General features: G+C 39.0%; 1 protein-coding gene across 1 annotated transcript in view; it reads right to left on the bottom strand.

Moving 5' to 3' along the window:
• The window catches only part of LOC149313396 (succinate--CoA ligase [ADP-forming] subunit beta, mitochondrial), a 33,135-nt gene that overhangs the window by 4,412 nt on the left and 12,913 nt on the right, over window positions 1-15,810 (bottom strand). Inside the window, exons 2-9 of the mRNA XM_089519039.1 lie at window positions 11,644-11,821; window positions 8,612-8,711; window positions 7,991-8,153; window positions 6,096-6,224; window positions 5,244-5,382; window positions 4,019-4,180; window positions 3,775-3,917; window positions 452-572 (exon numbers count right to left, since the gene is read on the bottom strand). Coding sequence (XP_089375165.1) covers window positions 452-572; window positions 3,775-3,917; window positions 4,019-4,180; window positions 5,244-5,382; window positions 6,096-6,224; window positions 7,991-8,153; window positions 8,612-8,711; window positions 11,644-11,821 — 1,135 coding nt within the window. The remainder of the gene's footprint in view (window positions 1-451; window positions 573-3,774; window positions 3,918-4,018; window positions 4,181-5,243; window positions 5,383-6,095; window positions 6,225-7,990; window positions 8,154-8,611; window positions 8,712-11,643; window positions 11,822-15,810) is intronic.

The raw sequence follows: 15,810 nt of genomic DNA, 5'->3' as shown, positions 1-15,810 counted from the left end.
CAAGTCATGTGATCCTATCTGACCTGGGAAGCTAAGCAGGGTCAGACCTGGTTAGTACGTGGATGGGAGACTATCAATGTATACCAGCTCCTGTATACTATATTTCAGAGGCAGGAACTGGCAACTCACCTCTGAGTATTCCTAGCCTAAGAAAACCATATGAAATTCATTCATTCTCCATAAGTCCACAGGTGATTCGAAGGCACATAAATACATGTACAAAGCCCTAACTGAGGGCAGCTTTTCCAGACATTTATAATCAATACAAGAATTATGGGGGCATGAAGTATTACAAATAGGGAAGTCTATCCAATGAGTGAATCCTATCTTCTAAATAGGCTTAATACCCTTCCATCCCCACAGAAATCATGGTACTGATTGAGAAAGCAAATTATACAGTATAATGATCTTTCATCACACCTTTGAATTCAAGAATGTGTGGAATGCTCACCTTGTAACCGTACAACAATAGGTATTTTTAGATCCAAATCTTTTACTGCCATAATGATGCCCTGTGCAATCACATCACATCGCATAATGCCTCCAAAAATATTTACTAGAATTGCCTGTACCTGTGTTAAGAAGCAACATAAAGGATTATAAGCATTTGTTTTCAGCAAATGGAAGATGACTGGAATAATTTTCTTGTTTGTGAAACATAAGGCACACATACACAGGCAGCATAGGGGCAGTCAGGGTTGGGTGCAGGAGATGCTAGAAGTTTATGGCATAAACTATAGAGAATAAATCATTAATGAGGATAATAAGCTTAGAGCTGTGAGGCCCATTACCTGTTTGTTATATGCACTGCTATCTTGGCTGGTCAAGAGCTGCAAGAGGACTGGCCAATTTGGTGAGGGAGATTTTACATGCTTTTTTGAAAGAGGACAGTGTCCGATTCTCTCTAAAAGAAGCAGTTTTAAGACCTCTGTAGAAGAATTTCAGTGGACACTATCATTCTAGGTAATTATTGGCCAGTTTCCAAACTTTCTCTTTTACGTAAGGACATTACACATAAACATTGGCAGCACAGCTCCAGGCTGATTTTGATCTGTCCAATTTGGACTCAAGCTTGGTCTGGGGACTAAATCAGCATTGGTTGCCTTCACTGGAACTGAAAATGGGGACACATCCCTGTTGATTCTGCTGTATTTCTCAAGTGCGTTCAACAACATCAGTCATGATATTCTCTTGTGTCTTTTGGTTGTTACTAGACATGGAGACAAAGCTACTATTCTGAAGTACCCAGGTGTATTTTGTCCAGCTTTGTCCAGGAAAGACAGATTTGGTAACTGTGACACATACATTTATTTTCTTTAGATTAGACTACTGTGAAATGTTCTGCATGGAGCTGCCCTTTAAAAGCACTAAAAAACTATAGATAATGCAAACTGCAATGGTCATTGTTTTCTGGTTTGCATTTTAGAGACTATTTTTTCTCCTGTTTGGTTTGTAACATCTTGCCTAATGAAGAAGCCCATGGAGCTTCGAAAGCTTGCAACAAGTATATTGTGCATTTTGGTTGGCCAATAAAGATATCACTGATGGATTTTTGTTTGGATTTGTTAAATGGTCATCACAGCACTGTTTTCTGTATTGTGAGACACCACATTGTAGCTGCAACAGGGGAACCATGAAGAGTAGCCTGTGGACTGGTACCTTCAACCAAGGTAAAACCATTTTTTCTTCTTAAATTTGGACTGAATTTGCAGGTTTTACCTCTACACCACCAAAATGTTCCTGGTGCAAAAATATGGAGACTTCTTAAGGAATCCATTTGTTCTCTGCCTACAAAGAGACTTGGGACCTCACTGGAATGGAGACATACTGGATTGTAAAAGAGGGGTCCCGGTTGAGAAGCAAATGGACTTTAAATTTCCTGGACTTTGAATATCTCCCTATTGCCACATGGACAGGAGGAGGAGGAGCCTGCCTGCAAAATATATCCTTCCCAGCACATCATCTTTACTAAGGACTGAAACAACAGGCATCAAATTAACATCTATAATTGTTTTTTCTCTCCTGTTTGGTTTGTAACATCTTGCCTGATGAAGAAGCCCATGGAGCTTCGAAAGCATGCAACAAACATATTGTGCATTTCGGTTGGCCAATAAAGGTACCATAAAAACATAGAGATACATATTCTTCATATTAAAAATAAACCTAACCTTCAAAAGAGATCACTGGAGTTGAAAACACTCTCCAAAACACATAACCACAGAGTATAAAGAGAACAGAAATCTATAGCATTTCTTTATACACTTGTTCCTCCCTTTTCGCGGAGTCTGTGGTCTTGCTCTTCCTGGGAGTGACAAGTGGGGAAGGATAAAATGGTGGTGTGTGCCCCTGCATGTGCCATTACTTTCAATGGGATGCAAATTGGGAGGAGCTACTGTATATACATATTCTAGATTATTTATATATACATATTCTTTATATATATATTCTAGTTTCTTTCTATATACAAGCATGACCAATGATGTGTCTTCGATGAGACACAATGATCTCTTTTGAAGATCTCTGTTTTTATGGGTTATAATTTAGTGTTGTCCTGTCTTTTTAATACTTACAACAGATGTGTATTCTCATGTTTGTTTCTAGCCCCTGAGAGAGGTCAAAATGCATTGGCCATTTTTTAAAATACTGTGTAAACAGTTGACCTTTTCAGAGCACATCAAGCTTGTCTCTTCACTGTTTTCTACTGTGCAATGTTGACTTACAAAGCCCTAAATGACTTGAGGTTAGGATATCTGAAAGACAGCCACCTCTTGCATGAACACTGCTGGAATATGAAACCTTCAGCAGATACCTTGCTGCTTATCCTGCCACCTCAAGAGGTTAGGTAGGCAAGAACACATGATAGCACCATGACTGTGGAACTCCCTCCCAAAGAAAGTTAGGCAGATTATTCCCTCATCAGGCTACTGATGGGCAGCCAAAACTGCATTATTCTGTATAATTTTAATTTTTAAAAAATGCTTTAAAAACTTTTTGAAATACATATTATTCAATTTTCAAAGAAGTGTCTGTGTTAATCTCCTGAAGCATAAAAAGGAAAAAGTAGGGAGGGGAAAAAGAAGGAATGTAACAGCACCTTTAAGACTAATTGGTTTTTATTTTAGAATGAGCTTTAAAGATAAAACCCCATTTCTTCAGATGCAGTAATGAGTGATATCTAAGCCTCATGACATGAAGCATACTTACACAGTTGTGAAGGTGGGATGGAATATAATAGGGTCTAGAACAGTGATTCTCAACCTTTCTAATGCCGCGACCCTTTAATACAGTTCCTCATGTTGTGGTGACCCCCAACCATACAATTATTTTCATTGCTACATGCAAATATGTGTTTTCCGATGGTCTTAGGTGACCCCTGTGAAAGGGTTGTTTGACCCCCAAAGGGGTCCCAACACACAGGTTGGGAACCACTGGTCTAGAAAGATGCAAATCATAACCTTTTCCCCTAAAAATTTCAAAGGGCTGCCTATGGCAATACAGGTCTTTCAGATCTTTATAGTGATCGATTAGTGTTGGTGTGTGAAAGCAATAAATATGCTGACCAAAAGTAAATTTGTCAGGGTTCAAAAACTCTCTCCAAGAAAATTCCTTTTGTTACATGTGCAGTAGCAAGGACTCTTGTATTCATGTATGTAATGTGCCATGCCGCCACTGTCTCTGTTCAAACCTCTGCTGAAGGATTGGAGTTTGCAAAAATAATTAAATTCAACTGTTTTTCAATTGAAACAGAACTCCAAATAGTAACTGTTTTCCTACCTTTTTATCTGAAGTAATAAGTTTAAATGCTTCAGTCACTTGCTGCACTGTAGCACCACCACCAACATCAAGAAAATTTGCTGGAGTGCCTCCATGAAGTTTAATTATATCCATGGTGGCCATTGCAAGACCAGCTCCATTAACTAGAAAAGGGAGAGCAAGAAGAGAGTGAGAATACAGGAACAATCATGGGCACCACCACCATCCTCACAGGCACCATAATATTCAAACATGGTAAACATACCCAGACATCCAATGCTTCCATCTAATCCTATGTAATTAAGGTCTGCCTTTGCTGCATCTCTGTCTCTTTCATCTTCTTGGGTCCAATCTTGCAAGTCAAAGATTTTCTGCTGACGATAAGCTGAATTGCTATCAAAGTTTATCTTTGCGTCCATACACATCACTTGGAAGACAAACACATTGTATTTAGATTACTTAATACTGAAAGTATTAACTTCCCCAATCCAAAAACTAGGTTGTGAGGTAGGAGCCACACTATGCAACCTGTTCTCTGCCAATTTTTATAAAAATGCACTTCAGGCACAAAAGACTATACATCATATTGTTTCACACAAGAATTGATACAGTATCTTTGCCTTGTCCAATGTAGTGGCTCTGGTCACTGTGGCACCTTGGAGGGAGACTACTTGCCCTTCTGTTTGTGGTGTGAAACAGTAGCACTAACAGAAGCATCACTTGTGTGCACACACACTCCTTGGACTTTGTATGAGTTCTAACTAAAATGAGTTAGGCTCTGTAGAATTAATTTCACTCCCCAAGCCTTCCATCAAGTTAAAACATACACCGCTATCTACAGACTGTCAAAGGGGAAAAAAGATTCAGCCACCATCATGATACAGAAAACATACTTCCAGAACAAATCCTTTGAGAGCTTTTTGGTTTTGTAGCTTTTTACAGGAAGTGGCACTCCCCATTGGCAGTCTGAAGTGGTATAGTCCATTCACCTTCTTCCTTTGCTGCATGTATTGGTGCAATCATTGGTGCAATCCTCCTGTACAGGATTTTAAATTATTTCTTTCACATAATCCCAGAGCTAGGGATTTCAAAGATCATCCTGTTCAAACTTCCAATCATGTAGCAAAAGCATTACTGCAGCTTCCCTGATAGATGGCCATCCAGCATCTGCTTCAGAACTCTAAGGAAAGGCCACTACCTTCCAAGCAACCTGTTCCACTGGCGAACAGCTGAAACTATCACAACAGATCAGATTACTCTTAAGCCTTATTACATGGTATTTTAGATCCCAACTAGTACTGACAGACCTAAACAATGTGTCCATTGTAACATGTGCAATCAATACAGGGAAGATTGCTATCCCAACAGACTCTGGTGTTTTGAGTAGATTTACTCCCCCCAACTTCCTCTTAATGAAACATGAACATTGATACTCAATTACACACTTTCCAAAAGTACTACATACATTATTTCATAAAACAGTACTTTACCAATCCCTGTGGAATCTTCAACCATCGGGTTAATTTCTACCATAGTGGCATCAAATTTAATGAAGAGGTTATATATCTTAATCATATTATCAGCTGCTTCATTTACTAAATTAGCAGGAAATCCCATTTTCTTGGCCAGCTAAAAACAAAAGCAATTGGTTAGATGGAATCTTATGTGCAAACTAAACAACTAGAGATGTGGTGAGCTTTATCTACTTTTGCTTAGAATCGTAGAGTTGGAAGAGACTGCAAGGGCCATCCTGTCCAAACCCCTGCCATGCAGGAACTCTCAGTCAAAGCATACCCAACAGATGGCCATCCTGTCTCTGTTCAAAGACCTCCAAGGAGGGAGACTCCACTACACTCTGAGGGAGTGTGTTCCACTATCGAACAGCCCTTACTGTCAGGAAGTTCCTTCAAATGTTGAGGTAAAGACTCTTTTCCTGCGGTTTGTATCCATTGTTCCATGTCCTGTTCTCTGGAGCAGCAGAAAATAAGCTTGCTCCCTCCTCAATATGCCATCCCTTCAAGTATTTAAACAGGGCTATCATATCACCTCTTAATCTTCTCTTCTCCAGACTAAACATCCCTATATGCTAGTCTTCTAAGGGTGCTAAAGAGCAGAATACCGTTACAAAGGATAAGACTCTAGGATCAGTAGTTGCCTCCCAGTCCAGTGTCAATGGTCTGAAATGTACAGAGCTTGATTTAAATAGAGATCTGCTCAGGCTGCATTTTGTTCCAGCATTTTAGAACAACATTCAACATGTCTTGAATAACCAATATGTTTGTTTAATTCAACAGTCTATAATCAGAGAGGTTATTATTGAGCAAAAAGTGGATATTCCTTACTCTGACAGCTTGTTCCTTCTGAATGCCTTCCACAATGTCAACTGGTTCCTTAGCAATAGCATCAGGATTCTCTGCAGCCACATCTTCAATATTAACACCACCTTGAGCACTGCCAATGAGTACAGGACCCTAAAAAAGAATAAAATTTCAGCAATATTTGTATATAACTCACCAGAAAGTTAATAATGTAACATTTATGAATTGTAGGCTGAGTATGAAAAATGCAGCTTGGACTCTAGATAGAATTAAGTGTGCCAATTAGGCTTCTAGGAAACAGAAATGTAATTTAATACAACCTGGTTGGTAATTACTAGCTGAATGACTGTTGGCTAGAAGTTTAGATATAAATAAGCATAAAGAAAAAAATAGGTGCAGCATCTGCAGGTTTACCAGGTCTATTACTTCAGTTTTAGAGGCAAAGGTACTCTAATCTACCTGCTATCACATCAAAACAGAGACCACCTAAATGAACATATCCTGTTCATTTGACTGTAGAGATATTAATCTTAGTCGTAACATTGCAGAGTGTCAGACATGTTTAGCCTCCGGGGGGAAAGTGTTGTGGAGACCCATTTAAATGATAGAAAACTGTAAAAAATATACCACAGAACCAAAGTACTGGGAGGGAAAGTGAACCTCACTCTCCTGAATCCCATGAATACATTTTCAGGGGAAATTAAAGGACATGGTAGGGCAAAATTTTAATTCCTAATAATGACTTCTGTTATATAACATTAGCCTTTCAATGTAATGCAAAGGTGGGAAACTTTGCTTGAGCTGCGAGTCAGTTTTTTGCCACAGGACTTTCTGGGAGATTCAGAATGCCAAAGAAACAAAGCAAAATAAGTGTCTGAAAGTCCACTTCTGGATTTGAAAAACTATTTTCTAAAAAAATACAGTGGTATCTACTGCCCCTCATGGATACCAAAATTCATGGATCTTCAAGTCCCATTAAATACAATGGTGCAGTTTAACAAAAAGACAACCTGGAATGTTTTAATAACATTTATTAAAGTAAAAGTCAGAATTCCAAAAAGCTTTTTCAGATTTTTGTTTCATGGCAAAAATGGTTTTGCTCCCAGCCTTCCCCTTATCCAAATTCTCCACTATCTATGATCAACATCTGAGAGGGAAAGTTGTGGAACAAATACATTTTTAAAAATTGGAAGTCACATGGATCTTTTTTAAGTACTGGTAACATTTCTAAAAATCTTAGTCATGCACTTTTAAAAACAAATGGTTTTTAATCAGGGTTTACAAACTGTGATAAAGGTTTAAGAATTAGATCACTGCATATACCAATTATTTTCCTGAAGCACACTCTCTTCTCTCTCTCTCTCTCTCTCTCTCTCTCTCTTTTTCAGGCGTTGATCTCAAAGCTCTGGAGTTATGCTTACAAAGTTGAGGATTACAAAAAAATCTGCTACTGATGCCTGCATGGTGTTTCCTTGCCTTTTCTCTTAATTAATTCTCTTGCCAAATCCCAGATTGTATAATAAATATGTGAGTTAAGAAACAATTTGAAAGTTGTTTATAAAGACCACTACAGGAAATACAACCCCTCTTAAGAAACCCCCATTCCGATGCCAATATTATGTAAATCATATATTTATGTGAAGGAGCATTTTCTGTTGTCACAAGGCACTTTGAAAATCATAATATGTCTAATGATACTTATATCCAATTAAACAATTGATTGCATCATACTGTAGTAAATGACATAAGCAATGTATGATATAAAAAGAATGATTTCTGTAATGTCCTGGCTGATGTTTTATAACCAGAAGAGAAAACAAGATACATGCTTTCCAATGAAAACTGTCACTGTGATGTTTTCACCCAAACTAAAAACCATGTGCTGGATAATCATTTTTCTGCAAGACAGATATACTTGCCTGAAATGATCGTTCCATGGTTATGGCAAAATAGTACTCTCTTCTAGGATATCTGCGCTCACAAATAAATACTTGATTGCATATCCTGCCCTTTTCTCCTGTCTGTTTAGTATACAGTTTTTTCCCAATCATTCTGGAGGAAATCTCTCTTGCTTCTTCTGGACTGAAATAAAAACAGTGTTCAAGACAGGACCAACAAAAACACTAGATCAGAAAATCAATGTTATTGTACCATATTCTACTATATAATTATGGAGGGTGATACACACACAAAGTCACAATCATTTTATATTATCTTTGGTATCAGAGGCACTGTGTCTCTGAATACAAATGAATATAAGTGGCTTGTGTGATCCTGTATCTGTGTCCTGTTTGAGGGCTTCCCAGTGGGATCTGGTTGACCACTTTGGAAATTGGGTGATGGACCAGACGGACCTTCAGTCTTATCCAGTAGTTCTTACATCAAAAAAGGAATCAAAACACATGAAGTAAAGGTAGAATTAAAACTAATGTTTCAAATGACTGTTTATGGATTCTAAAACAACAGATGCACTGAAGTAATTCTAGTGAATGTACATAGTTTATAAGTTAATGTTTAGTTTGTTCATTTGTTCAACTTACGAAAAAACTATTTTCACTCCTCCTTTTAGGCCACCTTCAAAGGTTCCTTTTCCTCTACCACCAGCTAAAACTTGTGCCTTCACAACAAGATCTTTTGTACCTGGAACAAAATGGGGATAGATAAGAACAGTTTTTAAATTTAATATTCTTTTACCATTGCATGAAGTCTTTTAATCTGTGAAAAAGGCATATTTAGTTTAAGTTCCAAGGTTATGCATACTAGCAAATGTAAGAGAAAAATGAACAAACAAGTTGATTGCCAGGCAGATTGAGGAGTTTGTGGGGATATTCTGGAAGAGAACCAGCAAAACCCAGTTACTTGCTCTTACCTCTCACTTCTGTTTTCTAGAGGGTAATTTGGGCAAGGCACACAAACTGAGGATAGCCTAATTTCTGAGTGTGAATACACAAGCTATAGTTAAAACAAGTCCGTACAGTGCAAATTCAAAGAAAATCTGATTAACATTGTAAATAAATTAACAGGAAAAATCCAGCAATATAAGTATAACAGTAGGATGAACATAAACATATACCAAAAAAAGCTCTAAGGCATTTATCTATAATAATGAAAGAATGCAAAGGGATCTTGTAGCACTTCTGAGGCTCAGAAAAAGAAGTTCAGAGGCTAAGTGAATTTTGTCAGATGCATGGAGTAAAGTGCCTAAGAAGAGACCTTAATAGCTATGAATGAACAGGTTGTATGTGTAAACTAGATGCCAACGCTGCCCATACATCTGTTCAGGAAATGTCATCATATACCTAATCACACACCCTACAATATTAGAGATATATGTGATATATGGCATCCTCTGTCAATAATGCCCTTCAGCACTCTACATTGGGCAAACAGGTCAATCTCTGTAAAAGAGGATAAATGAACATAAAACAGGCATAAGGAGTGCAAATACATTAAAAAAAAGTTGCAGAACACTTCAATCCTCCTGGATATTCCACTTCAGACCTCAGAATAGCAGTCCCTGAACACCAACAAAAAACTACAAAAGAAGACAGCAACATGAAACAGCAGAGCTAGAATATATCCACCACAGTGGCTGGAACAGAGGCAATGGCTTTTTGGTGCACTCTACACATTATTACCCTAGTTAACACCCCAACCTCATAAGAGCTCTCTTGCCTAGTTTATCACATCTCCTTTCTGGTTTCCAGCCATGATCATACTACATTCCAATAACTCCCTCCACCATTCACATGGTTATCTACTCATTTTGGCTTTAGACAATATCTTTCCTCCTGCCTTTGTCCTCCTACTACCATAATTAAAACTTAACTTAATTTGTCTCCTCATCACCATACCCACAAGTTTTCGTTTCTATTGCTATTTACATTGCAACTTGTTCATTCATAATTATAAAGATCGATTCTATGCATCTGATGAAGCAGACTTTAAGAAAGCTAATTTGACTAACTTCTTTCTCTCAGGGCTGGAGCAGACAGGCAAGAAAGAGCGGTTTGAGTCCGCTCCGGCCGCAAATGGATTGGGTCTGTGGCAACTGCACAACCTGCTTGGGCCATGGCTGCAGGACCCAACCCACACTACCAGGAGCCGGCTTTGGGTCACATTGGAGGTGTGTATTGTTTGAATGCCCTGCCTCCAAAATGGCCAGAAGCTGCTTCTTTTGGCCCGTCTATTCCAGGCCTCAGTTAGCCTCAAAGGTGCTATGAGATCCTTTTGCATATTGATCCAGACTAACACAGCTATTTCTTTAAATAAAAGAGACGATGTCTCTTTATGTCTTTTCTGTCTTCATAGTTTCAAGACTGTGAAACCCAGGCCCCTGAAACTTGGCATGGATACCAAGAGGACATTAGAGGTGTACACACTGGGGTTAATTTGTTGTTTAATTTAATTCATTTCACCTTAATCTGTATTTATTGCAGTAGACACTGGCATATCTTTTGTCATTTTTCAAATGGAATCCACAAAATCTTTGAGATCCAGAGTTTTAATTTTCAATAATTTTTCACCCACTATCTTTCATTCACTATATTCAGCTTCGGAAGCATTCCTGGTGTAATAGACAAAACTATATCTAGAACACAGTAGGACTCCAGAAGAGCACAGATGATGGTAGAGAGTGCAGAATTCAGCTGTGAATTTCATCTTCTTTTTTTTTTTTAAGGAGGAGGAAGAGGTTCATGGCTATGAAGATGTGCTCAAAAATACTGCTCATTCAGATGCAACATTAGACCAGATTCATACTAAGTTACTGGGCTGTTCATATCTAGGTAGCCACGGTGTATGTAACAGGAAATTGTACTTAACTGAAGGTTTCTTAGTTCAAAACACACTGCAGAAATAACCCAGTTCGAAACCACTTTAACTGCCCTGGGTCAATGCTAGGGAATTCTGGGAACTATAGTTTTGTGAGACTTTTAGCTTTCTCTGTCAGAGAGTTCTAGTGCCACAATAAACTTCAACTCCCAGGAGTTACTTGCACTGGGCCAGGGCAGTTAAAATGGCCTCAAACTGGCTTATTTTTGCAGCGTGTTTCCGACCTTAGTCTCATGAGAATGGAAGTAGGGTCATAAAAATCATAAAACACAGATGTCTGGATATTTTGTTAAGCATTCAGGTTGGAACAAGAGACATAAGTATTTGCTTATTTTGCTCTCACATGTATTCATGAGTAACATTACAATAGTTTTTTGAACAGTTTCCAATGCCTTTGTGTATTTCTGGAATGTTGTAGGAAGAAGGATAGTTGTACAGCAAGATCACAAGATATCTTATTATTAGCTTTCAGAACCTATTCATAGCACAGTCTTTATTTAAAGTACCAGTAACATAATACTCCCTCAAAAATCTAAGTACATATTTAAAGACTTCACAGTTGACAAATCTCTCAATGGCACTTTCACCTTCATTATAGAGTTATAAAGGTGCAAGTTTTCAAACATTAAAAATCCCTTTTAAAAATAAAATAAGTTGCATTTGCTTTTCCAAACAAAAGCTATCTTCTTTATAGTTAGGACACAGAAAAATTACATACAAAACAACTTCAATGTTATACCTATTTGTTTTGCAATGCTGTAAGCTTCCTCTGGTGTCTTTGCAACTAATCCATATGGAACAGAAATCCCGGCTTCTTTCAGTAGATCCATACTCAGATATTCATGCAGTGACAAGTTCCTTCGCTGCTCAATTTGAAACACATAGCTATTAAGCAAACCTGGACTTCCACTGAAAATCTAGAAAAAGAGGAACATAAATTTCAGTTTAACAAATCTTCATTTAATCATTTAACATTATTTCATTATATAAAGAACTCTGATATATACTGCACCACCTATTAACCAGCCAAAAACAAATGTACCATCATTTTACAGTCACACAAGCATAGGCTAAGCAACAACTCCACATTCTGGTCTACATCCTTGGAAATGGTGCAACAATTCTGGCCCCAAATCACTGAGCAACAGCTTTGCCTCTAAACAGGACAAAGTTTTCCATGCAGCAGCCCCTACAGGTCCTGAGGTTTCCCAGCACACATCATACATAGAAATAGTTTTTTAAATACATGTGTGACACCTTTTGTTGGCAATTCTCTCCTCTACTTAAATGGAATTTAATATCGCTGCAGTGACTCAGTCCAGTTTATTCAACTATACTCCCACATTGTCTTATTTTTTTGTTTTTTTTTATTTATATACTGCTATTCCAAAGATCATAGCAGTGAACAGCAAGTAAGCTAATTTGCCCCCAACAGTCTGGGTACTCATTTTAGCGACCTCGGAAGGATGCAAGCCTGAGTCGAGCTTGGGCCCTTTTGCTGGTCTTGAACTCGCAACCTTGTGGTTTTGAGTGGATGGCTGCAGTACAGGCATTTAACCACTGCACCACCAGGGCTCCAATGTCCATTGCCACTACTCCTAAGTACTCTTAAGCTTTTTAGAATTTTTAATTGATTTATTTTCAATATAATTCAATCATAATTTCTCTCTATATATACCGTATGTACTCATGTATAGATCTAGAAATTTTAATCAAAAAATTGACCCAAAAAGTCTGAGTCGGCTTATCCGCAGGTCAGTGTAAATACTGTACCTTAACTCTCATAAAAATAGAAACCATTCCCTGGTGAAAGACAAGAGTATAATCTATCCTGAAAGCACTGCCCCCCCCCCGCCCCGCCCCACTTCATCCATCCATCCTTCAGTGTGAACACAAGCAGTTATGCCTCCTGTCATTTTGTACGCTCTGGCATTGTTTTCCTTTACTTCATCATTTGGATCCTTTGGACCCTGTCTTACTCTCGACTTATCCATGGGTCATATCAAAATCCATCATTTTGCCCCCAAAACCTGCCCTCGACTTATACATGAGAGCGACATATAGTCAAGTATATACGGTATGTGTATACACATGCACTCAAACAACAAATAAATCAACAATAGCAATGACAGGATAAAAAAACGTAAAAGGCACACACAGAAAAAGTATTGTTGCAATTTAATTTTGAAATATATTATTCCATAACAAATAGCTCCCACTTTTTAATAAGATTATCATTTTATGGGTAATTTTTAAATCAAAAGATGATTGATACATATTAAAATAAACAAAGTCCAAGTGAATGTCTTTCTCCTAGCTGGGGGGTAAATGGCTTCTGTCATACAATCATGGTTCCTAAGATAGGGACCTACTGTAATGTTCTATGGGTAAAGGTACTTATTCATCTTCATTATATGTGAACTATGATGTGATATATAGTGTAACAGGATTAAATCTGGGACAATCTAGGTCTTGTATAGTATATAAATTTAAAAAAATAATTTTACTGCTGTTCTATAAATATTCTAAATAATATATATTTTTTTATTCTAAAAAGTTTAGAATGCTTGGCAGGAGTAGTGGTCCTCATAATATCACATGCAGGTAAGTCTACTGCAATTAGTCATCATAATAGTATTAAACTCAGTTTGTTTATACACACACACACACACACACACACACAGTCATCCCTCCATATTTGCGGCTTTGATATTTGCGAATTTGATTATTCACGGATTTGATTCATATGTTCTCTCTAGGAATATCTAGGTTCTCCAGCGCAACTCTATGGTCAACTTTAACTAAATGTTGCACTGAAAGCCCTAGAGATAATTCTCTACTAGGCCTTTGTAGCTCCTTCAGGGCAGTTCTGTGGTCGGCGTCTGTCGGACATCAACCAGAGAGTTGCACTGGAGGACCTAGAGATTCCTAGAGAGGTGTCCTCTCAGTAAAAACATGGTGTTTTTGTTATTTGCGGTTTATCCATATTCACGGAGGTCTTCTGCCCCTAACCCTAGCGAACATGGAGGGACAAGTGTATATGGAAAATTACCAAGCAGGTCTAACAATGTCACTCTGGACTTCAAAACAGGAGTCTTCTAAAAATGATCCAGCTGGTAGAAGGAAGCTAGAAGAAAGTCCAGAGGGTCAAACCTTTCCGAAAGCCGTGTGTGTGTGTGTTTTGCTATGGACTAGGGAGGGAATGCTGTTGCATTTCTTAAATAAGGCAAAATATAGTTATGTAGGTAATGAATAGTAGATGTTATAGGGTAAAGCTCTGTTAGGAGAGGGGCTGAGAGAATAGAATGCTAGGAGTGAGTGGTGATTAGTAGAATGTCTCAGTGGGTTGTTTTTTTAAGGCTGGTATGACAGATGGTGGAGAAGGCTATAGAGTTTGTCAAAGTGAAGTTTAGGGAGTAATGTTTGTGGTAGCAGAAGTTAATATAGGGTTATGGTGTTTGGTGGGGAGATAAGATAAAGAATGTCTCATGCAGGAACCATGACAGCATCTAAGAGGTCCCCAAAGTTGATAGCCATAGTGGTGGGACAGAAGGAAGTCCACACGTTGGCGGGAAATGGAAGCCCCCAATGGAGGGATTAGTGAAAACCATCAGCTTCAGGAGCCATAGCAGAGGGATTCGTGCCACCCGGGTGGGGGGTGTCCTCCAAAATCACAAGAACAGATATTCAGTTAGTATTTATAGTGCATGTCCAAGAGGTTACTAGTCTGGTTAACAAGAACTGTCAATGTGGTTATTAGAGAAAAGAAGTCTTTCTTGAATACAGAAGAGAAACACAAACTTGTACAAAGGAAGTGTCAGCAAACAAGGAAAGCAAAAAAAGTATTGCATATTGTGAATAATATTTTAGATCAACCAAACAATTCATATCAGTCTAAATTCAATTATTTGTCCTACCTGGAACAGAACCACTGAGTCAAGGCAACTCACATATGATTCAAAGGACCTACTGGCCCATTACAGATGGGCCATACAGTACACGTGTAGCGCGTACTAGGGTTAGGAAGGGGCGGTGCTTCCGCACTTCCCTAACCCTAGTGTATGCTCTGTGCGCACAAAATGGCAGCGGCCATTCCACACGGCCGCCGCCATGATGACACCATGACCATGCCGCCTCTATACGGGGCGGTGCGGATGTGACCTCGTCGCTCTGCGCCAGGGCGCTTAGTGTGCCCTTAGCGCGGAGCAGGAAGGAGCTCCGTTTGGTTTGCGCCGCTGGGCGCAGCCTTCACACGGCTGCGCCCAGCAGTGCAAAGGAGAAAGGGGCCAAGTGGCCCCTTTCTCCTCCTCCCCGCTGCCATGGGGTGTCCTTGAGGCTTGAAGCCCCAAGGACACCCCTTTCCAGGCTGTGGGGAAGCGGCCTTTTGCCGCTTCCCCACAGCCCAGAAAGCAGCGGATTGGGGCCTCAGCGGCTGCTGGTCTAGCCACTGAGGCCCCGATACACTGGGGAAAGGGGCGGGTGCAGACCATCCCAAACGGGCAGTCTGTAACCCGCCACTTTAATTGGGACCAAAAACTGGATTAAGGTTTTCAGAAAAAAGAAACCAAGGAGCAGTAGGATAGCTGGATGACAAGGAAGTACTAAAGGAGATTGCAGAGAAGCTGAATTTGTTCTTTGTATCTCTCTTCACTGAAGAAGTTATAAGGTAGACAGCAATGACAAAAGATTAATTTCTAGGCCAGGGATGGAGAATACCTGGCCTTCTAGGTACTGTTTGACTCCAGCTCCCATCAATCCTAACTAACATACCCAATACTGAGGAATTATGGCAAATGCAGTCCAACAGTACCTAGAGGTATGTAAGTCCTCATCCCTGCTATTGACATTACTGACAAATCGAAAAACAAACAGGTCACTAGGGTGAGATGAAGTCCATCTTGCAGTT

Source organism: Sceloporus occidentalis, unplaced genomic scaffold, assembly GCF_023333645.1.
Source record: "Sceloporus occidentalis isolate IW3139 unplaced genomic scaffold, rSceOcc1.0.p SCAF_4, whole genome shotgun sequence".
NCBI lineage: Eukaryota > Metazoa > Chordata > Lepidosauria > Squamata > Phrynosomatidae > Sceloporus > Sceloporus occidentalis.
Note: the sequence above shows the minus strand (reverse complement) of the source record. Positions and strands in the feature narration are given on the sequence as shown.